We start from the raw sequence: 16,633 nt of genomic DNA, 5'->3' as shown, positions 1-16,633 counted from the left end.
CCTGTACAGTTTCCCCCGATTCTCTCTAAAATGAATGCTAGGTAAACCTTTGAAAACCTGGTGTAGCAGAGTGGAAAACACTGCTGACGTGGGGAGAGGACTCAGTAATATCTGAGCTTTGCCCTTCTGGAGCAGCAGTCATTTGCATGTACAAGATAGCTGATGAGTATCATCTGGAAAGTCCAGTCTCCCTTACGTTCCCTGGCAGACTTCCTGGAGATTTCATGATACACTGACTTCTCTCATCTAGGGGCAGTGCTGAATATACAGGATGCACATTCATCCTTTCTCCAGTCTTCATCAGATAAGCATGGTAAAGGGCACCTTGCATACTACTGACACTCTAAAAACCTACAGCAAAGTAAAGAAAAACACAAGGTAAGACAGCTGAGAAACTCAGATCTTCATCAAATGTCATAAAGCTTCATTTCCATTATTAAATATATAGCTCAAATATAATCAAATGCTTCTAACTTTATTTCTCTCAGTTACACAGTTTAACACTTAGCATAAACTGTTCATCTGACTGTTTTGTTGTAGGAACACACACACATATTGGAAAATAGTCATATGCCCAGTGTAGCATTGCTAGTAAAACCTCCTATGGCCACCTAGTGGCCTACATGGAATTGACCTATGAAAAATATTTAGGATTACATGAAGATCCTCTCATCTAAAAATAAAACAAAAAGTACAAGTTTTATAGCTTTTGCATATATTTGAGATATAAATACTAATTTGTTTGCACAGTACATCCTTTAACACAATTTGAGAAATAAAATGGGGGAGGGTGCAAATTTTATCTGAGGAAAACTAATATCAGAAAGCAAAATTAAAATGGCCCCCAAGGAAAGAAAAAAGAAATTGAGGGAGCAAAATGTGAATTGAATTAATGATCTGAATGAATAAGTAAGTAAATAAACAATCTGCAGTGTGGTTGCAAGTGTTATTAAATTTGGATGTGAGAAAAAATGGAAAATGGTACCATTAAAGAGAAAAAACAGCAAAATGCTTGCATAGTATGAAATGTTATGGAAATTCACCTGTTGTCCCCATTCTCAATAACTTAAATGAATATCACTTAAAACAGCACACAGATTAAAGACATCTGTATATATTTCAGATTTCAGTATTAATGCCAAAAATACATAGTATGATTTTACATAGGATTTATGCTACATTAGAACACTAAAGACAAACATCACTTGAGTATTAAATGAAACATTAAATATTAAATAACTGAAAAATAAAATAAAAAGTGTAAACACTAAACTAACTTGGGAATTTGCTATTGCAACACATCCAATGAAGTGGTTTTAAACAGTACAAAAAGATTAGATTTAAGTATGTTTCCAGTCTACTTGGAATACACAAAGCTCATTCCAGAAACCTTTTAAAAACTGGTCCAGGATCACACAGAACCTTCTTTCTCTTGAGCGCTATTTTTATTCCTTTACAGACTTAACTTGATACTGTTGTCTCTACCAATCTCTGCTTGCAAGGAGTACTCAACAGTAAAATGAATACTTGACTTTGCCATTGTTTGCTAGCATCTTGGTGAAAACTGAGGATTTGTTGGAGATTCAGTGTAAGATTTGAGTTCATATGCAGCGCCGCTATCAACTTCCATGGATTTCCGAGAGAATAGGAGCCTTACATCTCTGTGGAGGTAGATCTTTCCAGATTTAGAACTCTGGAACCTGAAAAGATACAAATATCTGTATTACCTACACCAAAATAATACTATTTAAAAATTATTAAATAAAATGCACTCTTAAAACATTTAAGGCCAAAACACATTTGAACAAACAAAATTAGTTAGTTAAAATGAAAAGAGAAAGAATATCCTAACACTTTCAATCTGCTTTGTTTCTTTTGACATTTAAAGGTTCTGTTCCTAATCACCAATGCAGTGCACAGCTTTAAAAGTGGCATGGAATATTTGAGTTCACACTGCCATTATGTACATTGTAGACTAAAGTCCTCAGAAATCAGGAATGGTAGAAACTGTTCTCCAGTGAGCACTCCTAAAAATGTCCAAAGGGTGGCCTAAGCACACACAAAAAGGAATTTTCCACTATATACAAACTGAATATGCATTTCAGTTCCAGCAATCATATAGACAGATCTCATTGCTCTTTTTATGAATGTAACACCAGGAAGTTTACTACTGCTTTATACCACACTCTAAATAGAAGAACTTGTCTTGAGAAGCAGTCGGTACTGGGATCTCTGCAGGCAGACAGAATTTTTTTTGCACAGCCTAGGAAACATTTCTAAGAGACTGCAGTTCACTGGCCCAATCACCAAGCAAACAGTGGTCAATTCCTCAGCCCATTCATCTTTTATGCTGCAGCTAAACACCCTAATTTAGATCCTCCAAACCTGCAGGAATGTGCCAGTTCCACTTCCCCTAGGTATTAACAACTGTATATAGGGAGACAAGATCTGCATTTCAGAGAACTGTATTCTATGGTTTTCATGTGGCAGAACTCTCTGATTTCCTTCTCCATGAAAGGCAGAAGAGCCTAAGGAGCATTTCTTACAGCAACTGAACTGAATGTCAGTACCACTATGCCACAGCGACAGAGAAATGCTATTGCTGCTGCAACAGAAACAGAGAAGCCATTGCTGTTGGTATGCTGTCACAACAAGATGATACCATGGCAAATGCTGAGAGAGCAGTGCATGCTGTGTTATCATGTATTACAATTTGCACAGATTTTTAATAGGCTTTTACATATTGACCCCATTGAAGCAAAAGCAGTATCTCTAGAATAAACCTATTCATAATTGGACTGAAATTCTGAGCAGCAGGAGAAAGACAAGTACAGAAGATCCACCAAGGCTTCATCATCTGAGGAAGGCAGGTTGCAGAAATGGATTCTGTGGCACTGTTCTGTTCAGAGGAGTGGTGCAGAATAGCCTGTAGTCATCCCCACAGCCAGACAAAGGAAAACTCTGTTCTCCTAGATACAGCTGTCAAGGACATTAAATGCAGCAGGGTCCAGCAGAATGCTCCTACTGGCTCCCACAGAGATCTCATCCATCACTATTTATTTGCTCGGTGCTGTCAGTGTGAAAGCCCTTTACCTGATAGGCAAAAGGGAGAAGGCACTATCTTAAGAGAAGACTGTGGAGGAGAGCACAAGGAAGAGTGAAAGACACAAGAGACAAAGTAACCACCACAAACAGTTAACTCAGAATATAGCTCATAACACATTTTAAAAGGAAAAAAAATTAGTGAAAGGTCTATGGCAGCAAAAGTATGATTGAAATTAATTCCTATAGATCTAGTTATCAAAGCACCATCATAAAATAGATCTCAAGCTCCCATTTCACACATGGATCTTTCAAAAGAATTATTAGCATGGTCTATTTTTAAACTTCTCAAGCTTGATCTTTTCTATGAGTGATAATCCTCCAAGACTCCCTTTGCTCAGTAAATAGTAGTTCCCTGCAACGTGACTTTTCTGAGCATGACATTTCAGAAAGATTGAAGAAGGATAAGTGTGAGACAGCAGCAAAGTTCAAGGGATTCTTCCCATCTCTGCATCCCTTACCTATTTTTTTCTTTTCTTTTAGACAGGTCTAACCTAGTAACTGGAATTTAGAAGTGTTGATTTTTATACATGTAAATACATTGGAATCATCGAGATAAGCATTCCCTACATCCTTGCAAAATGGTGATGGAATGGCCAGCATGGCACTGACTCTGGAGCTGTGGCAGCTCCAGTTAGTTTTGTGTAAAGAAATTAAAAAATCCCAGCACAACTCTGACAGATGGTGTCCTAGGAACAGTAACAGCAGACAAATACAGGAATAATTAAACACACAAATATCAGATGCTAGAAAGTCTGGCAGAGGAACTTTACTGAAGAAATGACAAATACAAGCACTAAGTCCCTATATTTATTTTGTAGGCCATCACAATTCACAAAGAACAGAGTAATGCATGGAAACAGAATAATCCTGAAAAGCAGGATAATCATAAAAACATCTGTAGCAAGATGTGTTTTGTAAGTGAAAAAGACTATACAACACAACCTATAAAATCTGTAACTAAAAGCATTAGGACAAGGATAACAATTTCTAGATAAGAAAAAATGCTGAGAGACCAGAAAGATCAAAAGCAGCTAGTAAATCAGTAATAGCAGGTATCTTCAGCTTCCACCAATAAAGGTCTATGCCACATAAGGACAGTATTTTAAAAAGTTTCTCAACACCCTGAGGAATCACTACTTTTTAACAACCAGTTTCAAGCTTACCCTCCACCGAGCCCTCAGTAACAACCCCTGTTTAGCTGTTAAGCAACAGCAACTATGCTCCATGCAATTCCTGGCATTGTTTCAGTCACTAAGCTGTTGACCAAGCTTTAAAATCTTGAAAAATGCTGAGCTGTGGGCAGGTTAGCTGTTTAATTACTTTTTACAAGGGTGCCAGAACGTGACCTAGAAACCCACAGATGGTCATCATCCCCACAACGCCAGGCAGAAACGAGGCACAAGCAGAGCTGAGCTCACAGCTCTTATGCTCAAGTAGATTTAATTACAGGACAAAAAGTCATTGCTTCACATGCAACAAAAAATTTATCCCTAAAGCATCTTCAAAAAACAACTTAAACTGCAGGTGCAACTCTTGGGGGTTTTTAGTAATGAATAAAGCTCTGCTGTGTGTGCAAGCTACATTTGGTGTCCCAATCCTGTAGCTGTGGGTACAAGTACAGTCTGATGGCATATTGAACAGAGCCTCAGCCATACAGAACTGCATGCAGAAGCTGCACACACAATAAATCTGACACTTTAAAGACTGTTGTAGAAAATCTGGCCGCCAATGTTAAGCTCCAGACCTGTGCAAGCGTTTTTGCTGAATTACCACTTGAAAAGGAGCTTTCATAATGTGAGTGCTGACAACTGTGATTAAGGCCTGCAAGCAGATGCGACCACAATGCAGCTCACTGGTGGTGACTTCATTTGTTTTTTTTAAACAAAATTTCAATACGTAAGCCTAAGATGCTTGTGCTCAATGACTACTGCAACTAAAACTGAAAGGCTCTTCTAAGTCAACAACTTGAGCAACAAACAAAAAGAAATCTGAATAGTTAAAACTTTTTAGGTTTGCATAATTTTCAGTAAAGCAGGCTTGAGGAAACTTTTCTGCTTTTAAAAATGAAGCTTTAAAACCAACTTACATGAATTAATATAGTACTAAGATTTTTTTTTAAACTCTCCTAATTAAAAGCCATCTTTAGCAAAGAAGGCTACTCAGGACAAATGAGTCTTTTGTAAAACCATAAGTGATCAGTATAATTAACCACAAGACAGATCAACATAAGCTACTTTAATATTTCAAGGAATTCTGCCATTCCTACATTATGAGGAAGGACCCAGAGCTTGGGCTTATCACTGAAGAAAAAACTTGTGGCATACTCTGTAGTTTTTTACTTTCCAAAGTAAGCAGCTCCGCATCATAATTATGATTTTGGTTTTCCCATCAGAAATGGATACATTTCCAATTACGCATCATAAACCCATTAACTGATCCCTACCAGAGGTCTGAAAGCTGAGGTGAAATGTTCAGATATCTCAAAATAAAAAGCATCACAGCTGCAACATTTCTGTCTCTCAGCAGGTATCAGAAATAGGAAGCTCTTAAAAAAGACTTCTAGCTGTAACAGATGAGAGAGCAGAAAGCAGGTTTGCCTTCAAATAAAAGTAATTCCTGATTCTGTCAACAAGAAATTCACAAACAACATTAAAGCAGAAACTGAAAGAGGACACAAGACCACTATTCTTCATGCAGCTATGCTAGACCCACCTGTTGGGGCTACACACTTTTTCAGAATTTGCCCCAAAAGATAAATTTTAGAAGGTGGTTAGGTTAGACCTTGCAAGATAGTGTGGCCTGAAAGGCTGAATTTCAATCCAGGCTGAATTTGAGAATGAAAACACTGTTCAACAGCCTTCTCATGACACTATTTTCACACTCCAGTAAACCAAACACTTTTTATGACTGTCAACTTCCATTTAATGGGAGAGTCTGGCTTAGAATCATTGTTCTAGACAAGGTTGTGTTTGAAAAGTCTGCTGGATAGAAATCAATGCCACTAAATAGGAAAAATAATATGCACCAGAAATAATTGTAAAACAATAGAGAAGTGTAAGATATTTGATTTTGTTCTGCTTGCTCACTTCAGAATGTCAGCTGCTGGTGCGTTTCCAAGTGCTGCAGACAGACATTTCTTACTACAAAAACACACACAAAAAGTCTGCAAACTGCAGGAGGACAGAATATACCCATCATTCCCCTTTGGTTCCAACTGCAGTTTCCAGAACACCCCAAGAGCAGCAGCACAGTGTCTAGTTCCAGGCAGTGTAAATCATTCAAGGAAGATTGAGTGAATATTTTATTAAGTGAAAGGCATCATCACCAGCATTGCATCATGAAAGAGGTATTTACATTTTTGCCACTAAACACTGTATTTTTAGGAGTAGCTCAAACCATTTTTCATTTTATAAGCTATTCTGGTGAAGAGGCACATGTGAAGCACACCTTCCCTTCCCTTAGTTTTGGCTTTTGCCCATGTAACATCCACTTTCACTATTTCCTCTAACCTCAAAAAACGTGCATTGATTCAGGCAGAACAATTTCTCTCACTAAGAAAAGGTTTAAGCTTTATAATGCTATACAACATACTTCAATGCCAGTGTTATGTTTTAACTTGGTTTCTCCCAAGGACAACCCAAATTATTTATTACCTCTTTTTCCTCTACTGTCTAGCTTAAAGACCAAGTTAGCATTTTTTTTTCTTTTCATTCTTTCTTATTTCTGTATGAAGAAAAGCTGGCTGGGAAAGAAATTATGAGTTAAATTTTGGCAGATAGCTTTTTGTGGTTTTGGCTTGGGTTTGTTGGGGGTTTTTTTGTTTTATTTTGGTGTTTGAACTTCAAGGAGCTTACCTCAGATGTATGAGGTAGCGTAGTAGCCTTTCTTCAGTCTGGTGGCTGTTTTCTTTATTGACATTTCGCTTGATTTCTCGTCTCACAGGAACAGAAAAAGTTCTTTGCCGTAGGAATGTTTGATGATTAGCTGGCATTTCTCTCAAGTCATAGATCACCACAAACATCTTCACCACAGTTTTGTTAGGGTTAAATAAGGTCTGAAAAGACAAACAGTTCAATACAATACTCTTTAGAGATGACAATTTTTTTTTAAAGAACAACAAATCTAACCCAAACTCGATCTGTCAAAATAGTTAACTATGCACTTTGTTTCTGTGCCATACAGAAACATTTATGTAAAGACATTGTGAAGCCTTTCTGGTTTTCAACACTTCAGCTACCAGCAATTCCCATTTTAATTATATTATAATTATAATGCTAAACACAATCTAATCTGAATGAAACACTAGTATATGACTACTCTTACTTTGCTAATCAGCATCCCCGTTTTTGTTTATTTTTCCAGTCAGCTTTTTGTCTACACTGTTTTCCAGACACAATACACTCGCAGGAAGCACAGTGGTGGGCTCCGCTTTTAAACCTGAAATTATGAATGTGTTATCTTGGACTGGGTTCGTAAAAGAAAGAGTCACTTCACTGGTTCTAAGCAATGACTGTGATTTACTTAGTGATTTTATTACAAAAGTAAAGGTGGTGTTAAAATATTACAAAAAGTAGATACAATTATTCAATCTTAATTGCTTTAGAGGAATTTCAGGATTTGGACTGTGGCATAATTACTTCCCCATCAGTTTTTCAAAACCACAGTGTCCCCAAGTATTCCAAATCTCCTGGAACTGATTGTAAGCCTCCTCAGAGCAGAGAAGTGTTCAAAGACTGGGAATCTTTTTTGCCCCACACACAGATTTCTACTTTGAATTACAGAGATGCATATTTCCACTGCTAGCTTCATGCCCATCTCCAATAAACTCATCTCTGCGTGACTTCCTTAATATTAGTGGTTTCAAGGCACCCTTATGTGCTGAGTACGTACCACTTGTATTGTTCCTGAAGGCGGTACTCGATAACCCCTTTTACCGAGGGACTCTAAAGTAATTACACCCTACAAAAACAAAACACATATTTAGGTCACAGAGATAAACAAATCAAAATGTTCTAGTCATGTAATTGCATTTATTTGAAACATAATCAGTAATTTATAAAAACTAAAAATAGATAAGGCAATGCATTTATGATGCAGTTAAAAAATCAACAGCAGGGGCCTTAAAGATACTTTGGCAGACCATTAAAAGCTGTGCAATATGAGGTACACTCTCCTCTTGAAACAAGATTCAAGTATTCAAGTTTCCACATCTTCTCCACATCAGGGAGCTAGGACAAAACTGAGCTTTCTTTTCAAAGCAGCTGGGAGGTTATACCAAAACATTTGTCCCCTCCTTTCTATTTCTCTATCATCTACAATCGCACCAATAATACTCCAAATCTCACAAAACTCATTTTTGCTTTTCAAAGGCAGCAGATGCACTTAATCTTCCATTCTAATCCAAACCTTAGGAAGGATGACATCTGCTTTTGTACCAGCTGTGCCCCCCAGGCGCTGGCCACGCTGGGGGCAGTGCCACAGGTCTGGGCACCCTGCAGGGCACCAGAGCCGCACCCCGGGACTTCAAAAACACCAAACACACACCAGAAAAAGACCCCGCAGCAGAGAAACTAGCTGTACAACCAGAAACAATGTTTCTGATGATGGAGGCACTACACAAATGCTGTATTAATCCTGGGAGACTCAGGCATAATAGCATATTTGGAAATAGCATGTGGAAAAGCCTGAAACAATGAAACCCAGCTAGGAAAATGAGCAATGCTACTTTTAACCATTTGAGGAACATGAGAATCCCTTCACCTCCTAGAAAATCACATTAAATAATCTAGAAAGATGAAAGCAAAAGAATAGATACCTTTTGCAGTGGTGAAAACATATACAAGTTTAAACTCAAAGCCATTACTTAAACTCTAAGCAATTTTATTTTCTGAATACTTTCCAAAACAGAAGGTCAGAAATGGTAACTGCTATGAATTTAAAATTTAAATCTAAATACTGGGATACTCAGATATTCATTGCTTGACTTCCACATTTAAATAAACCCTTTACTGTATATTAGACAGATGTACACATATGAAAATCTCTAAAAATTGGACCTGTAACCTACGTAAAATTAAGGCTCCTTAACAGGCATTTAGAACAAATCCAACTTCTGATTCAATGCCAGCATACAAGACATAATTTTCTTTTTACAGAGGAGCACTTTTAGACATGCGAAGCCCATGTGGAACAGAATTAGCACCCAGAGACTGAGAACACAAACGCTGCATGACTGTAAACATCAGCAAACCATGCAGCCTGTGAGGGTGCTGAGTGTCACCAACCATGGCAATATCTGCTTTAAGAGAAAGGGCTGAGGAACTTCCAAGTCTAAGGTCTCCATCAGCCCCTTGGCCTGCACCTAAGCCCCTCTGCAGAGTGGTTAGTTGCCCAGAGCAGCTGCTTGTTGGGACAACAAAATGTATCCCGTTAAGTCCAGCTATTGCCTCACTGCTATTTTAAGTTAGATGGATAAAAAGAGATGTTGGGGGGTGATCACTGCAGTGTGGGGGGAGACAAATACATTCAATATCCCAAGATGAGAACAGTTGAACGGTGGGGCAGAGAAGTAGAAGGAAAAGCACTAGTTAGGGAAAGGAAGAGGGACAAGAGAACTCTGTCATAGACAGTTGAAAATAAGCCAGATCCCTGCAAATCTTTACTTTCTGAACCCTCTACTCACCAAGCTCTTGCTCTTCACCTCCACATATCAGAACTTATTTAAAATAAATCCAACCACACATTTACCATGTAAGGAGAGGGAGCATTGTCATCTGAAACGCTGTAGAATGACACTTCAACTGGCAGAGTCATGTGCGTGGGACAAAAGACTCCACTTGCTCCCACCTCTGCTGTGAAACCCTCCACGACACCGAGCGGGTCCAAGCGGAAATTCAGGACAGATTCCTGAAAAACAGAGCACACACGGCTTAGCTTGGAACACCTCAAATAAAACAAAGCATTACTTCTGTAATAAATTCTGTAATCAGGAAACAAGTGCAAAAGCCCACAGAGAACTTTACTGCAGCAGGATCTATGCCTGATTTTCAACATATAGTATCTGAAAAAAATAAATTAATCTAGATTCTGTAACCTTCCCCAACAAATTCAACTCTGTATTTCACAAGACAGTACAATATAAGCAGCTGATGCACTGGTTAATAGCTGCTGTTATTGGATATGCTATATGAAGTGAAGAGCTGGAGCCTACACTTCAAACACGTTCTGTTTAACACACTGATTTAATCCAGCTTTTGTGACCTACTAAGTAGACTTTAAGAGCGAAAACGTAAATCCTTTTTTCTAGGTAAGTACATTATAAACATGAACAATTACACGTTATTAAATCTCATTTATGGCAACAGAACATCTTCTAACTTGACCGTAGTGGGAAACAAAGGCTTAAGCAACTCGTTGTATTTGATTCTCTGAGACAGAAGATGTCTGGGGCATGAAATAAGTGCCTTTACAGCTGGAAATGAAAACAAATTTTATTCAATTCAGTTAGGAACTTTCACATTCTAATAATGCTGGAATTGTTCACAGTAATATACTTTTAAAAGCAGTACAGAAGACCATTAAAAATACCACAAGAATTCTAGAGAATATGCAATACCTCAAAGTTTCCCAGAAGGCTCAGACTTGTTACTGGGGGAGCACTAGAACTTAGAAATGGTTTCCCATGGCTGTCTGGATCACCATCTTTGTTTATACATTGTTGTGGGCTATTAAAAAAAGACAGAATAAATATAAAGGATAAACACATTTGCTTTTGTCTTCTGGGTATAAGCAGCTCTAGAAAGAATAATTTACTTAGTGTACTACAAAATGCTGTCCTAAAGAAGTAACAGTTGAACATTGCCTATTAAAACTTTAGCAGGTTTTCCAGTTAACTGAAAAAATGTTTTTACCAGCTTTACATTACAAGGGATAAAGACAAAAATTTGTTCTTTAGCTCCATTTGCAGGAATCAAAATATCTTATTTTCTCTTGTATGTGGGTACTTTTGTCTCATATTCTGAGATATATCTCATATTTACAACATCAAACTACCATACCAAAAGCTGTTTATGTTACATGTATTAATGTATGAAAGGGCATGATTGGCCCTTGTTAGAAGTCTGGTTCTCTGAACAAGTGAAGACAAAACGTTTAACATGTTCAACATTAAGAACAAAATACAACACAAAAATACCATTGGTTTGAAGGAGAATCAACAATTACTAGCTTTTCTGTCTGAAAACTCAAGCGTATCTGACAGCATACGTACCCCTGCATGGGACAGAATTCATTCTGCCAGCAGCTCTCATTCCATGGCTATGTCCCAGAGCTGTGCTAACCTGGAAACTCCCAGAGCAACTCAGCTGCTAAGCCTTGTATCAAAATAAGGATTCTTTTGAAAGCAGTTTTTGGCTTTGCTAACATGCTTTGATTTTGCATATAAATATATATATATATATATGTACCTTATGCCTCCCTCAAAAATCTCAATGTTTCTGGTAAATAAAACATACCTTCTTGCAGACAGACATTTCAACAATGATGAATCCAGATCAAAGCACCCAGACTGTGTTTTCCTTTGAGGAACCTCAACAAGGAAAGAAGATGTTAATTTGAAAACTGAACCGCTACCACAGAAAATTTTGCCAAGTAAGCACAATTTGCCAAGAATTTTCATGACATTACAAAATTACAAAAACAGAGCAGAGAATGTAATTCCTATACATTTTAAACTTAGTGAAGAAAGTTCTAGGATTATTAATGATGAGACTGGAAATTCTGATTAACAGGAAATATTTCAATAAAGACATTCAGGAAGCTGATGTCTCTTTGGAACAGGACAGAATATTACTAATAAACAGGCTGTAACAATTTCCATCCAATTTCCCTGAAAATATGACAGCCTTTACAGGCAATGAAGAATAAAGCATATCATGTGTTGACTACAGGACATCACTACTTCAGTAGTTTTAATAGGAACTGCGTGTTTTTTAAAACTCCTAAAACCCACCAAGAACTGCAACACTTCCCCAGTGTCTGCCTTAGCAGCTTTGTTCACTAAATCATTCCATTACATCTCTGGTTACTGAAGAATATACAGTACAAACTGTTCACAGAAACAAAGGCTTTGGAATAATGGGCAACCAGGTGTTAAAAAGGAACACAAAACCCCCTAAAAGATAAAATGTTAACGCTTAAAACACTGATCTTCAAAATGCTTTTTGTGCTCTAAAATAGCACCAAAGCATTGTTTCCATCCATTTCTCAATTTAATGCCACCTTTTGCTAATCTTGATATGATCTCAACAGTCTTTAATGTTTTCTTTTCCAAAATTACATTCAGCCTAATGTACATGTTAACTCTCATTTAAGCATTAATTTCCACTCACAAGAGTATTCACTGTGACACAAAGTAAATACACAGTCTTCACCTAGGTATTTTGTCAGATTTTATACCACGCACAGACATTAGAAGAACAAACAGTCCCTTTCTCACTGAAAAAATTTCAAGAATAACTTACAGGACTTGAAAGCAGAGGCAGGCCAGTTCTGGGATGAAAAGCCTTGGTTGAAGTTCCATCCAGGGATCGAAAATTGTGTTTCCGCCATGTATTTGTGTGTTTTAGAGGAGGTGCTTTCTGCCAGCAAAACAAATTTACTGAGGTTACCAATGGGATATTTCAGTGCCCTATCATGGTAATGCTCCCTTGCTGTAAGGGAGAACACTCCTGACCCAGGTGGATCTACATCACACTAGCACAGGATGAAACACTCAACAGAAATTCCCCTTGACTCAATCTACAGTTACACAGCCTGCCCCTAACAGATCACATTCCATACTCAGATGGGTGTATTTCTACAAACCAGGATGCCTCACTTCCCAGGGAAACAGTCATTCATAACTCTGTCACCATGAGGGGAATAGGACAGTTATTCTCCATGCTAAACTGATGAAGTTTAGGGGAGGCACCGCTGGCCAAATTACCCCATCACACAGAATCATTTGACAGGTCACCTTGTCAGCTAGGCCATGGCACTAAACTGTTTCTTGAACACCTCCAGGGATGGTGACTCCACCACCTGGGCAATCCATTCCCATGCTTAACCCTTCCCATGAAGAAATTCTTCCTGAGTTACTTCAGGCCAAGACTGCAATGGTAATATGCTGCTACCTGCAAGGTCAGGCTGAAACTGCCCTTCATGCTGGCCCTTAGCAGACAGAGGATACAAGCTGTGTGACAAAGGGCAGCTAGAGGAATTATTGTCTGTTCCCACATGTACTGACCTGTACATCTGGGTTCTTCTGCCGCTCACACTTAACCACATTGTCTTCTGCAGGTTTCTTCTGAGAAGTGCTTTGAAAATCAAGGCCTGTTGGGTCTTCATTTTCATCATGTGCAGATTTTGTTTTATCTTGTTTGGTTTTGGTTTTGAAACTGTCATGGTCTTTATTTAAATAATTTTCAATACTAACAAGTTGTGTATTTTGCTCATAAATAATTGGTTTTTTGGAGTCTCTATCTAAACACTTGAGCTCATTTTTGTGCAAAGAGTCAGATACCGGTATCACAGTTGATTTTTTTGTACCTTCAAGTATTCTGCATTTTTCTATCTGTAAATTATTAAAACTGTCTGTGCCATTGTTCTCACTTACAACTGTTCTTTCTTTAAGTTTATTTGTGCAAATCTGTTCATCAATGCTGCTGGAATTTGAACCCTGTTTCATTCTATTGGTTATCTGGTCTTTCTGTGCATAACCAGAATGTATTTCTAATTTATCTGGAATTTCAGATTTGTTTTCTTTAATACATGATGATATGTGAATGCTACTAAATGCATGAGAAGTTTTATTTGAAGTCTGATGAAATGAATTTTGGACAGCTTCACTGGGTTTTGCTAAAACCAATTTTCTTCTTGCTTGGACTTTTAGAGAAGTCTTCAATTCTCCATCCAACCTAGAAGGACTGATAGGAGTATCAGGTGTCTTTGTCCCCGATTTACTGCTGTCTTCTAACAAAGAAAATTTTGATTTAGTAGAAGAAACAGAAGATGGTTCCTTGCCTTTCTTCAGCAAATTTTCATCTTCATATGTACTTCGGAAAATTTTTGACGTGACCGGACTAGCCTCATGCACTTTGAATGGATGTCCAGCAACATGGGAAGTAGCTGGATCACAATGAATCAAGTGCTGGGCAATCCTTGCTATCACCTCCTGCCGCTCCTGGAGCAGGGAATCAATCAGGGGGTTACCCTCTCCTGCTGACTGACGGCCACAGTGGCTCCCTGGAACACGGGCATCGAGCAGGGTGACCTCTGGCACTGCTCTAGTTTTGCCTTCATCACCATCCTCCTGTATTGCATTGTCTAAGTTGGCAGCAGGAACAGGGGAGCTTTCCTTGTTTTTCCTTGGCAAGTTTTCCTCTTCGAAAGTGCTCCGAAAAGCTTTTGGTGTAGCTGAGATGTTTTCATGTGTGGTGAATGGACGCCCAGCAACAACTGGTGAAGTAGCTGGATCACAGTGAATCAAGTGCTGAGCAATCCTTGCAATGACTTCTTGTCGCTCTTGAAGTAAAGAGCCTATCAAAGGATTGGTTTCTCCTGTGGGCTGATGAGAGCCATGGCTATTTGAAACACGGGAATCAACCAGAGAGTAGGATTTAAAAGTTCTGACCAGTGTTTCATGAGACTGTGTCTTATTGTCTGCTGTGGCATTATAGCACTGAACTTTAGACTGAGATGCCCCAAAGTCAGATCCAAGTCCAGTAGATGGATAAAGCTTCAAATTTCTAAAAGACGTAGTAAATTCAGGCATCTTTTTTCCATTAAGTAGGCCTTCAGGTGTCACTGTCCATGTCTGTTTCCCACGAAAACGCAGGGGACTGGAAGTACTGCATTGCTGAGCAGCACCGGGATCGCTGCGCTGATGGAACTTGCGCTCTTGCATTTGCTTTTCATAAAAGCTAAGGTTGGTGTGAATACTACAGGTCAAAACTGGGTAGTTGGACTGCCTGGGCAAGGACTGGACGCTGACCCTCAAGGCCACATTGTGAGAAACGTTAGGAACAGGAAAGACATGCTCAGTGGGTGTCTGGGAGAACGTCCATTGCAAGTCCACGTCTGCAGCGCTCACCCTGAAACAATACCAAAGGGCATTTACAAAATTAGCTAAATTAAAAGTTTTTCATGATCTACTTTGTAACAAATACCTAAGAAAAAACACTAGAAACATCAGCAACTGTTGTACTTTGCATAGTACACAAATCCTATAGAACTGCCAAAGTACCAGGCCAACAATATGCCACCTTCTAAAAGCAAGCAGGAAACAGGGGAGAAGAATGATTTCAAGACAAGCTGAAGCAATCTGCAAAAAGCAAAGAAGCATTTTTCCACTGCAGACGTACCTGTACAGGATATTTCGGGGAACAGCACCATGTGAAACACTCAGCCACGCGCTCAGCTGGGAGAAGAAAACAAAGGAGCGAACAGCCAGTAAAAGGGTCTTCTCTTCTATAAATCGATCTCCACTCCTAAAGCATTTAAAGACAGACACATGAGTGTTGGTAAGAATATTCAGAGTCCTATTAGAACTAGAACATTGTCAGATCTTTGGTCAGAAAATAAAATATAGCTAAATCAAGCAAAGCAAAAACTCCTCAAACATTTTGAAGATTCCAGAGCCTGATCTGCTTTTATACACATGAAAAAATTTGACATAATAAATGTTACATATTACCATTTGCAGCCAGGATCATTTCATACTCTGCACTGCACAATGGACACTGCAAAAATTTTGAGTATAAGATGACTAAAACTGAAATGCTTTGATTTCACTAGCAAACAGTGGTTTTCTTAGATCAGTCCTCATGGCAAAGAGCCAGTTCAAAAACACTAACTGATTACTTTAAGGACCTAAATATGACAAAATTCTTTCAATTATCAACTAATCCTCATATCCAACTTACTGTCGAGGAACTGGCTCCAAAATCCACCTTTCCAACAGCAATGCATCTTGTTTGATTGCAGGATCATTTAAATCATTCCCCTCTGTGGTGGGCCCTTCATCACTATAGCAACAGTCTGGAAGTAGCATCACTTCTACCATGATTGGAATATTGTTCTTCCACAGAAGCATAACCTCAGATCTGGTTCGCCTGGCCTGACGACACTGAGGGAAAGCAAAATGTCAACATACATTAGCCATAAAAATATTAGCCAGATTTAAATGTGATTTAAAAGCACATCCCAAAACACTAGAGAAGGGTAAAGGTCAAATTCTGTTTGGTTTCACCAAATCAGAAATAAGATTCCAGAGATATTAAATGAAAAAACAATTAACACATCCTTTACAGTTGCCATTTGAGCAACTTTCTTTAGGAAATTTAAAAAGCTTGTAAAAATGCATTTCCCCAACCATTGCTCTTTGCTACCTTGTAGTTATCTCTCCACAAGGCACCCTCTTGGGTAGACAGACTCAAGCAGTATCTTTAAAAAAATTCTGGTTTTTGGAGCAGGCTAACTTCTGCATGAA

At 38.4% G+C, this 16,633-nt stretch overlaps 1 protein-coding gene across 9 annotated transcripts in view; it reads right to left on the bottom strand.

The window, feature by feature from the left end:
- Positions 1-454: 454 nt before the first annotated feature.
- The window catches only part of ATOSA (atos homolog A), a 47,317-nt gene continuing 31,138 nt past the window's right edge, over positions 455-16,633 (bottom strand). For 7 of the 9 annotated variants that reach the window (XM_064389619.1, XM_064389623.1, XM_064389617.1 and 4 more), the window contains 10 exons: positions 16,068-16,270; positions 15,507-15,632; positions 13,391-15,236; positions 12,627-12,743; positions 11,619-11,692; positions 10,721-10,829; positions 9,853-10,011; positions 7,996-8,064; positions 6,960-7,159; positions 455-1,700 (listed from right to left, as the gene is read on the bottom strand). In XM_064389619.1, coding sequence (XP_064245689.1) covers positions 1,547-1,700; positions 6,960-7,159; positions 7,996-8,064; positions 9,853-10,011; positions 10,721-10,829; positions 11,619-11,692; positions 12,627-12,743; positions 13,391-15,236; positions 15,507-15,632; positions 16,068-16,270 — 3,057 coding nt within the window. In that variant the 3' untranslated portion in view covers positions 455-1,546. Of the gene's footprint in view, positions 1,701-6,959; positions 7,160-7,428; positions 7,543-7,995; positions 8,065-9,787; positions 10,012-10,720; positions 10,830-11,618; positions 11,693-12,626; positions 12,744-13,390; positions 15,237-15,506; positions 15,633-16,067; positions 16,271-16,633 lie in introns of those variants that run through there. The other 2 variants (XR_010347824.1, XR_010347823.1) reach the window with 2 other exon arrangements.

Source organism: Passer domesticus, chromosome 14 (assembly GCF_036417665.1).
Source record: "Passer domesticus isolate bPasDom1 chromosome 14, bPasDom1.hap1, whole genome shotgun sequence".
Classification (NCBI taxonomy): domain Eukaryota; kingdom Metazoa; phylum Chordata; class Aves; order Passeriformes; family Passeridae; genus Passer; species Passer domesticus.
Note: the sequence above shows the minus strand (reverse complement) of the source record. Positions and strands in the feature narration are given on the sequence as shown.